At 43.1% G+C, this 11,040-nt stretch overlaps 1 protein-coding gene across 6 annotated transcripts in view; it reads left to right on the top strand.

Moving 5' to 3' along the window:
- Window positions 1-7,485: 7,485 nt before the first annotated feature.
- LOC149473219 (testis-expressed protein 47-like) overlaps window positions 7,486-11,040 on the top strand; it is a 35,305-nt gene continuing 31,750 nt past the window's right edge. Inside the window, exons 1-2 of one of the 6 annotated variants that reach the window (XM_089683482.1) lie at window positions 7,486-7,629; window positions 10,378-10,489. In XM_089683482.1, coding sequence (XP_089539608.1) covers window positions 10,469-10,489 — 21 coding nt within the window. In that variant the 5' untranslated portion in view covers window positions 7,486-7,629; window positions 10,378-10,468. Of the gene's footprint in view, window positions 7,630-7,808; window positions 7,922-10,377; window positions 10,490-11,040 lie in introns of those variants that run through there. The other 5 variants (XM_089683486.1, XM_089683490.1, XM_089683465.1 and 2 more) reach the window with 5 other exon arrangements.

Below are 11,040 nucleotides of genomic sequence, written 5' to 3'. Positions count from 1 at the left end.
AAAATGAAAATTTTGGACCGAAACCAAAAATTCAGGATGCATTTGTCTGAAAACGAAACGGACAGCTTTTAATTTAAAAAAAAAAAAAAAATATATATATATATATATATATATATATATATATATATAAAATATAATTGTATTATAGCTGACTTTTTAATTACTATCATGAATTTACATGAAAATGTATTTATTTTCAGCGCCTATTTGGCCAATAAGCTGACTTCACACCGAGCTGTTTTTGAAGTGTTTCTGTTTAAAAAAAAAAAGGCAAGAAAAATGCTTCCCTTTAAAGCATAAGTTCACCTTTTCAGGCAGAATTTCACTTTTTATAATAACATTTCTTTGCCCAGCCATCCCAATGTGCTTTTTCTCTCTTACCTCATCCACAGGACATTTAATTTTTTTGTCAGTTTCTGTGAGATTTTCAAGATTGCATCATTTCCTGTCGTTGGTCTCTCACATTGGACATTTTTTACTGCACGTTTTGCTGCATTTGTAATCCATTTTTTCATGTGACAAAACGGGTGCTTGCTTCTGTTTAGTGTGCGGTTAACAAATAATTATACTGAAAGCGCAGCTAGGTAATTTTGGGTGTATAAAGACGGCCATACACTAATCTGATTGTACGATCTCCTTTAGATTTACCAAAACTATATAATAGGAGGACACACCATCCATCCAATCACTCAGCCTGAGCCAGTCTGTAGAGACGCTGGGGTAGCCAGGTGAATGCACGTGTGGGGAGATCCAGGGGATGCTCTGAAAAATAGTTGAGGGGTGAAGGGTGTGCAGGATGTGTGTGCTAATGAGATCAGCTGATAATCTGCTTCTGGGGTCCTACTGGCTCCTCTGTCTACATTCCATGAATTAAAAAAGCTTTCTAAAAAATTCACCAAAGGCTAAGGTAAGGCCTTGCTCTCCAGATCAATGAGAGCTGGTATATTTAATGGTACATTGGTGCATAGGGAGCTGGATTTCATACCAAAAAAAAGGTGAACTTAGCCTTTAGTTAAGTGCTATAAAAAAAAATTCTTAACTCTGTCACATGCCAAAGGGTTGGATTAAAGCAGTGTTTCTCAACTCCACTCCTCATGGACCCCCAACAGGTCATGTTTTCAGGATTTCCCTCAGATGAAACAGCTGTGGTAAATACTAAGGCAGTGAAACTGATCAAATCACCTGTGCAAAATAATGGAAATCCTGAAAACATGACCCGTTGGGGGTCCATTAGGACTGGAGTTGAGAAACACTGGATTAAAGCAAAAAGTTGTCAGTGCTGCTGAATGGCTGACTCTGCCTAAGTCTAGGTTCACACCTATGCAAGTTGCGTTTGAGGTGTTTCTGCACTGCGTTTTGAATTGCGCTTTTGGCGGCATCAAAAATGCTTTACCTTTCCGGGTGCACGCCATTTGGCGTGCTCCCGCACATGCACAGATTGCGTGGTTGCAGAGCCGCGCAGCGGCGCGATCTGTCACCGGCCGTGTACCTCTGACACAGCCGATGACAGATCTGAGTACCGGCCCCCGTTGCCGGTACCATGTGACCTGCTGAGACCAATCACAGCAGGTCACATGACAGTTGTATACAATGGATGGCTTCATTCATGTCATCCATTGTATACTAGTGCCTAGCAATGAATGGTCACAGCAGGTCACATGCACATGTCATGTGATTAGCTGTGGCCAAATCACAGCTAAGCACAAAAAAAAAAAAAAGAAACCTGAATGAATCGATTTCATTCAGGTTAATGCTTGCTTATAGCAAAGTAATTCTTTGCTATAAGCAAATTGTGTGTAAAAAAAAAAAATGCTGATCACTTCCCCAAAGTAGTACAATGTTAATATGGTAACATTGTACTACTTTGGTCATAGCAAAATATGAAAAAACAAATCTTAAAAAAAAGTAATAAAAAATGAAAAAAATATATATATATTTTTTTCATACTGTCACCAGTCAGTGTCCCTGTTCACCGCCATGCCAGTTATATGATGATGCTGTACTGCACTGGTGACAATATGTAAAAAAAAAAAAGTGAAAATATTTTTTAAATTTTTTCATTTTCCGAAAAATTATGACAAAAAAAATACAACTTCAAAAAACTCGCTATGCCTCTTATGAAGTACGTCGGACTGTCTACTCTGCAAAAAGGAGTCATTTGGGGGATATCTGTACTATTCTGACATTCTTGGACCTCAAGAAATTAGATCAGCTGTCAGTACTTCAGGATTGATCAATATTCAGATCTATACCATAGTTTGTGAACTCTATAACTTTCCTACAAACTAAAAAATACATCCTAATTTGGGTTATTTTCACCAAAGACATGTAGCAGAATACATCTCGGCCTAAATTTATGAAGAACAATTATTTATTTGTAAACTTTTATAACAGAAACAAAGAAAAACTTGTTTTTTTTTTCAAAATTTTTAGTCTTTTTTTGTTAATTTAGCAAAAAATAAAAACCCCAGCGGTGATTAAATACCACGAAAAGAAAGCTCTAGTTGTGTGAAGAAAATGATAAAATTTTAGTTTGGGTACAATGTTGTATGACCGCGCAATTGTCATTCAAAGTGTGAGAGCGCTGAAACCTGAAAACTGGCCTGGCCAGGAAGGTGTAAAATTGCCCGGTATTGAAATGGTTAATGTGACTGTAGGCCTCTTGGCAACCTCTCAGACCAGTTTTCTTCTCGTCTTTTCAACTTTGGAGCGACATACAGTTCTTGGTAATGTCACTGATACGCCGTATTTTCTCCACTTGATAATGACTGTCTGCACTGTGTCCCATGGTATATCTAATGCCTTGGAAATTCTTTTGTACCCTTCTCCTGACTGATACCTTTTAACAATGAGATTTCTCTGATGCTCTGGAAGCTCTCTGTGGACCATGGCTTTTACTGTAGGATGCGACTATGAAAATATCAGAAAAGACCTACTAGAACAGCTGAACTTTATTTGGGGTTAATCAGAGGCACTTTAAATGATTGCAAGTGTGTACTGACTATTTTAACAGAATTTTGAATGTGAGTACTTAATTCTGAACACAGCTTCATCCCCAGTTATAAGAGAGCGTGCACACTTTATGCAACCACAATATTTTAGTTTTTTGTTTACTTCTCCCCCCTAAAAGATTTCAGTTTGTTTTTCAATTGAGTTGTACAGTCTATAGGTCACATTAAAGGTGGAAAAAGTTCAGAGATGATTTATCTTTGTCTCATTATTTTACATCACAGAAACATGACATTTTAACAGGGGTGTGTAGACTTTTTATAGTCACGGTGTGTGTGTGTGTATATATGTAAAATCTATCTATCTATATCAGCGTAGATGTGATGGCTGCATTCGATTTTTTATTTTCACCTGATCGACAGTAACACAGCTCCTGTCCTAGTGTGACAACACTCACTGTATATATCGAAGAGCAATGTTGTCACCCTAGTAGAGAAAGTATCCTCCCCCCATAACAGTGGGGGATGTGTTCAGTAGTCCTAACAAACTTACTGATTATACTGTAGACTACACAAGGCAGCACTGGATTTTTGGCAGGCTAATAGGCATTTTTTGCATAGATATAACAAAGCTCTATTAATGGTATAATTAACAGACCAAAAGGCAATAAAGTTAGTTACAATTTACATTTTTTAATGGCTTTCAGCTGAACAAAAAACAAGGCACAAATGTAGCTGTAGTATAAGGAACAAGCCATCAATTACAATCAAAAATATGGTCAGAATAAAACTTAACACAAATATACACACACACACACATATATATATATGATTTATATGTAGAAGTTCACAAAATAACACTTTATTCAAGTCACTTGCTCCCCCATACCCTAAAATATGGGGTATGTTACTGTGCTTGGGCAAGCAAAGTGGCAGGGGAGTGCACAAAAAGTAATAGTATTCAGCTGCCAGGTGGACAATTAAGCAGACCTGTTATTTTGGGCAATAGCACAGATTTACATTAAGCAATATATCACACATTTAGAACAATAGAGAATACAGCATTTAAAAAAATTATTTTTTCCTTCATCAGCAATTAAAGAAAATGTATCGTTCACATGGGAATCAAGGCACGTATGCCGTAAATGTTTTTTTTTATTTTTGATGCATCACTAGCAGGTGCTGCAAACACAGCCACTTGTCCTAACATGACAGGGTTGCAAGAGATTGGCCCCAAACGCAAACTGCCTGTGTTCAGGACCATTCACCCGCACCTACATATGCCTGGGACATTAAGACAAATGGCTGGGTCAATGTCATAGACTTGAATTGGCTGCCTGCATAATGCACCTGCGGGCTAGGGATGCATAAAAAACAAAAAGGCACGTTCATGGTGTACGGGCCTCAGCGCTCGTGTGAACAAGGCATAAAGGAGGTTAAAAAAGAACCAGAACATTGAACTGAACACTAAACTGTTTCACCAGTCCATCAGAGAAAGAAGCAGCAGTCCTCAGGGTGGGTATGGAATAGGGGGTTGATCATTTAAGGCTGGGCCTCTTTTTTTTCAGGCATTGCTGATTCCCTACAATCCAGGAAAGGGGGGGTTGGGGAGAAATGCCAAACCATGGCTCAACCATGTCAACAAAAAGTAAAAAAAATGCATCAAGAGGCACTGAAAATCTGATAACTTAGTGAAAGTGTAGATGAATCTGAAAAATAGGTGGCTGTCTCACTCCAGTATGTCTGTGGAGAGACTTGGTGAGAAGAATGTGGGATGAAGGACTGCAATATGGAGGTAGTAACTAACAGTGGGGTGATTGAACAGGGGCAAATTAATGCACCTAATTTTTGTGAGAGTTTGCAATTTTTTGGCCTGAGACAGTGTAGAAGGCGCCTTGACTGTTGGATATTTCTGAAGCCATCTGCTGCTTGACAAAATGCTGAACTCATAACGCCTGCTGGATGCTTGAGACTGCAGTGTCTGTGACTAGTCCTGGTGGTCTCTCCTGCTGGATTTGTCCATTTCCAGTTTGGATGAAAAAATGCTGGTGCATACGCTACTGCTGCAAAACTTGTGACTTTGGGTATCTTCCTTACAGTTACCTAAAATGCCATTGGCTAGGAAACACAGGCAGCAAATTTGTTGGCTTGCTTTTGTGATGCCATGTTAGAATGGTGAGTCAATCATACTGGGGGAGCATTGTGGGACCATGCCACATGGAGAAGGTTGTGGAGCAGGTAGCAGAGTTTAAGGGGTGCTGGTTTACTGGGTAGGTGTATGGCAAGGGGAAGGACAATGCTAAATCTGCTGCCTCCACATCCTTTGATACAAGACAATGCTAGGCACCGGTTCTTCTTGCAATGCTTGTAATGGTAACTGAATAATCCAGTAAGCTGCTTGTCATTGGAAAAGAGACTTGGGTCCATATTGTCTGGAGAAGACTGTGGAGCAGGCTGCAGAGTCTTTGGAATGCTAGTTTGCTACTTAGGGGAATGAGCTGGCAGAGGCTGTTGTGGCACTGCAAATGTTGCTGGGACAAGGTTCTTTAGCGCCCAGGGCAAGAATGCCAAAGTGTCCTGCCCTCTTCCTGCTAAGGCACCCAAGGCAATAACCTCTTCTGCTTACCCTCTGGTCCGGTTCTGCATACGCCTGTTTCTGTTGGCTACACGCAACCTTGCCTGCTGGACCTGCTGCAGCTGGTGCCGTATCTGCTGCCGCATCTCCTGCTGCCGTATCCGCTGCTGTTCTCGCATCTGCTGCTGCAATATCTGCTGCTGCCGTATCTTCTGTTTGATGCTCACACAGAACAGTATTTGGCACATGTCATCCTGGCACCGCTTGGCATGGTAACAGCATAATGCATAAAAGTCCCGGCAAACTGGACAGCCACCACTGGTCTTGCGCTTGCATTCGTTCATATGCTCCACAACCCTTTTCATCTTCTGGCACGCAGGCTGCAAGCAGTTGGAACTGTAGCACTGGCAGATATGCACCAGCGACTGCAAGAGGTGCTGGAGCCTCAGTCTGCGTGACTCCTTTAAACTCATGTGCCAACTTTCAGACTCATTGGAGGAACTTACTGAGGCCATACCACCTGGAAAAGGTTGTGTAGCAGCCTGCAGAGTCTGTGAAGTACTGGGGTTCTGTGTGGGTATTCCAGCTATGGCAGGGGTAGGAGACACAGATTGTGGATGCATACCTGGCTGTTGAGGAGGCTGTTGGGGTGCTTGTTGCAGCTGCATGTCAGACTGGTTGCCCTCATGTTTGGCAGTTCTTTGCTGTATAAAATCATCCATTAGCTGAGGGTTTGATTGCAGAACGCTGAGCACATTTTGCTGCTGCTGAGAGCTGGGAGACTTCATGGTGTGCTGTAGGTCTTGAAGAGCATTGGTTGACGGGTTACAAGCCTGCTGCTGGGGAACTCCTTGCAATTGAGGCTCAGCCACAGCCTGCTGGGATACAGTCATTTCAATCACTGGATGTTGGATATTCTGTTGAGTTAACCTCAGCTTAGGCATTGGGGCTGTGGGCCACAGTCCTGGATACAAGTCTTGCACAATAGGAGCGTTTGGACCTGGACATGGCACATTCACACTTGTTTGCGGTAATGGATTCGCCATGCATGGACGCACACTGATCTTGTCCTTGATATTAACTCGATCAATTTGCTGTTCCTCCGGCTCTATCTGACAGGCAGCTGCAATGATAGCTGGTGGGGGTTGTGCAGCAGCAACCACTGGAAGTAAACCTGTTGACTTGCCCGGTGATGCCATGTTGGGAGGTTGCGTCCCATTCCCAGTGGGGAAACCTGGTGAGATCATGCCACCCAGAGATAGTAATGGAGCAGGCTGCGGTGTAGGCATGGCAGGGCACAGCTGTTGTGGAACTGAGAGTGTGTCTGCAGTGGCCATAGAGCGCCCCACCATCTGGGCCTGCTGAGGCTGGTGCTGCTGGGCCAACTTCTGTTTGATGTTGAGACAGAATGGTTCTGGGCACTTGTTGTCTGGGCACTGCATGGCCTGGTAACAGCAGAATGAAATCAGCCGCTTACACACTGGACAGCCTCCATGGCTCCTGCGCTTGCATCGTTTTACATGCTGCACTTCCCTTTTCATCTCCTGGCATGCCGGCTGTGGGCAGTTGGATGTGCAGCACTGGCTAGTGTGTCTCAGGGCCTGGATGCGGCATGGGGTGCTCAGCTGGTGGGAATCCTGAGCACTCACGGACTCCATCTTCTCCTCAATGGAGGAGCTCAGTGAGGCCATATCCCTGGAGAAGGCTGAGGAGTCTGGGAGGTGATGGGTTGATGAGCAGATACCCCTCACCGATCGCCTTTGTTCACTGTCCACGTGATTCAAAATAAACCCCCAGTCAGCTTCCGGTAATTCTTCCGTCTTCCGTGCGATAGCTGAAGCTTAAGTCTACCTTCACTCCGGCACACGACTCTGCTCAGAGCGCCGGGACTGCGGACACAAACATACACACAGTACCACGTGGAAACACCACCTGAAAGACTTCCGGTGGGTGGGTATTGTGGACACATGGCACAGCTGAGAGGAAGGACAAGCGAGGCTTCCGGTGGGAGGGATAGAGCGGCCACACTGCACCTCGGGAAGACATGGCCAGCGAGACTTCCGGTAGGAAGGATAGAGCGGCCTTAGAGTGCTATAAAACAGAGCGGTAAGGGCGTTCTACCACCTCAACAGGCACGTCTTGTGTGTTATTAAACGTAACACGTATATTGGAAATCATTCCGCCATCTTGGTACACCCATTTAATTATTGTCTGTGCCATCTTGGTACACTCAATTATTTATCGTCTGTGCCAATTATTTATCGTCTGTGCCATCTTGGTACACCCAATTATTTATCGTCTGTGCCATCTTGGTGCACCCAATGAGGACAGGGAAGAAGGTCTGGAAGTGTTATTGAGCTTGTCAAATGCCTGGGTTCTCATTTTCTTATATCCTGAGGTATGAGTTCAGTGGTCAGGTTTCCATAGCAACCAAATACATTGTAACTGTCAGTTATAGCATGTTAGTACTTGGTTGCCATGGGGAACCTAATACTGTCTGGGCGCAGACCTGGCCATAACTGTACATCAGAGGTGTTGAAAATCTGTATTCCTGAGAATAGGGGTGGAGAATGGGTGGGGCCAACTGAGGAGACCTAGTGCCACGCATTTTTCTTTTTTGCACACGTAGACTGTAATCAACATTTTTTGGATGGAAAAAAGTGGGTTTCAAGAGGAGACCTAGTGCCACACGTTTTTTTTTTTCCTCGGAAAAAGATACATTTTATTGAAAAAAGTTCAATAAAACATCTACATCAATCCAGCACAATTGTTACACAAATGAAGAGAAAGTCACCGCCAGTACCATGGCAATAGGATCAAGATATCCCAACAATAAGAAGAGTGTAGGACAAATATCCTCACAATAATATTCTATCCATAATAAGATCAGTGGGACTAAGGCATAGGGTAATTTCTTTTGGTGGTATGTGATCACCACTGGGTTTTCTATTCTATAAACGAAAAAAGAAAATGTTGAAAAAAAACAATATTTTTTACTTTCTGCTATAAAACACAAAAAAAAATTAAAAATAAAATTTCTTCATAAATTTAGACCAAAATGTATTCTGCTACATATTTTTGGTAAAAAAAAGAAGATCCCAATAAGCCCTCATGCACATTTGACGTTTTTACAGCGGCTGTTTTTGGCTTTTGACTTTTTTTTTCTACAGCCAGAAAACCCTCCAACATGTTATCCTATGTGTCCATGCACACATAGACTGGAATCAACATTTTTTGGCTGGAAAAAAACCCAGGACTAGTGTGTTTCTAGAGGAGTTTTTTAGCTGTAAAAACGTACTAACGCTGTAAAACACCGCAAACCAGCGTTTTTGAATTTTTTGTGACCCCAAAAATTTTGGGGGTAAAAAAACCTCTAAAAAATGCTGCTAATCGTGGCAAAAATGCCGTTACATGCTAATGCAAAAACGCTAAAAAAAGCTGAAAAACTCAAGTTTTTAAAGTGACTTTACACAACTAGCGTTACCAGCGTTATCAAAACGTCCCGTGTGCATGAGGGCTAAGTGTATGCTGATTGTGTGCTAATTATAGTGTCTACAGACTATGAGACATACTGGAATTTGTCTTTATTTTTTTTTTATACTAGTAATGGTGGTGATCAGCGACTTATAGAGGGACTGTGATAGTATGGAGGGCAATCTGACACTGACTGACACTTTTGACACTTTGTGGGAACCAGTTACACTAATACAGTAATCTAATATACACTGACACTGTACTAATGGCACTGGCTGGGAATGGGTTTACATCCAGGGACAATCAAAGGGTTGACTGTGTGCCTAACAAAGTATGGTGTATTTATTGTGTTGTGATTTTACTAAGGGATGTTCCGGTTTTTATTCCCTGCCTCGCAGGGAAACAAAAACCGGCTCATCCCCGCTGTCAGGACAGAGCTCTGTGTTGTTTACCCTAGGTTCACATCTGTGCGGGTGGTGCCGCTGTGGATCCACACAAAAATCCATGCAGCCGCACCACCCACACAGAGAATTGCGGACCCGCGCGCGGGTGCCATTAGTTCCAACGGCACTCCGCCCGCACTGGAAAACGCAACCGTACTGGGAACCGAGGATCCTGTGCGGGCTGCGTTTTCCAAAGAAGTGCAGGGACTTCTTTCTCTGTGTGTCATGGGCACGGGAGTCCATTCAAATGAATGGGCTCTTGTGCCCGTGCAAAACGCCACCCGCACGGCCGCATAGATGTGAACCGGGGGTAACAATCACAGAGCTCTGTCTTGTCATCCTCTTTGCTGTTCAGCAGGTACCATGGTACCCCATTGCCTTACCTTGTTGTCTCAATGCTTAATGGTGCCCTTTTATTGATGAAGTTCTGCAGGTTTCCACCACTGTGGTATTCCATGGCGAAGACAACGTTGTCCTGTACAGAGAAAAAAAAGATTGAGGTTATAGAAATGATTTGCTGTGTGAATCCCTATGCAGTCTTGGGTAGATTGTGAGAAAGGTTGGTGTCCCTTACAACAGAGATCTGAGAAGATAACCATTTAACACGACCCCCTCCCACAAAATTGGTAGAAGGTAGAATCACTTACTTTTGTCTGGAAGGTTCCATATACATGGGTACAGAATGGGCTGGTATGAACTTCCTTCAATATTCTTTTCTCGTTGAGGATCTCATTGATGTAGAAGTTGTCCTTGGTCACGAATTTGAGAGCCAGTAGCTGATCAGTGGAGGTATGTGATGCCAAAACCACCTGGAGGGGACAGAGGGAGAGAGAGTTATAGTTGACAACTCTAGAAGTTCATTCACATTGTTTAACACTTCATTTATGGGTGCAGAGTAATGGCTGGAATCACCAATGTGGCATTTTGTCCATCACAGGATCTACAATGGTGAAACTGCTGAAATTCCTGGATCTTTCCTCGTTTCTGGCTGCAGCCTCACTCCTCCTGGTGCACTGAGATACAAGTGAATGAAGAATCCACCAAGAAAGGTGAGACCCTCCCATTCCACTACAACTCATTCTTTCATGAAGAAAATGTTGTCCTAAGTTTCACCACATTGATTCCTTCTATGTTATGTCATCGAATTAGATGTCCAATTCAGCTTTCAGTTCTCAGCTAAATTCATTGCAGATGCATGAAAGGAAAATCTGTGCAATATATGTTTCATCGTTTCTTATCATTACAAAGCAGCCACAACCTGAACAGAAAGCCCGCACCCTGCCAGCGTGCTTCAGAATGGGAGCTTTTCTCTCTGTAGGGAAGCAGTGTGCTCTCTGCAGAGGTTCAGCACACCCCTTTCTGGATCAGAGCCCAGAGCTCAGCCTAGTACGGAGCATGATTGGAGAGCTCTAGCCTGGACTGGTCAGAGGGGCGTGTCGAACCACTGTGGAGAGACCACTGCTTCCCAACAGAGAGCAGATAGCCCATGGTGCAGCATGTTAGCAGGGGACAGGCTCTTCTACTTTGGCTTTAGTAGCTTTAGAAAAAGGTAACTGTAAAGCCTTTTCTGTTGAACTGAAATGTATTTAGCTGAGTTAAA

This window comes from Staurois parvus, unplaced genomic scaffold, assembly GCF_062004578.1.
Source record: "Staurois parvus isolate SC_StPar_1 unplaced genomic scaffold, SC_StPar_1.0 ptg000018l, whole genome shotgun sequence".
Taxonomy (NCBI): domain Eukaryota; kingdom Metazoa; phylum Chordata; class Amphibia; order Anura; family Ranidae; genus Staurois; species Staurois parvus.
Note: the sequence above shows the minus strand (reverse complement) of the source record. Positions and strands in the feature narration are given on the sequence as shown.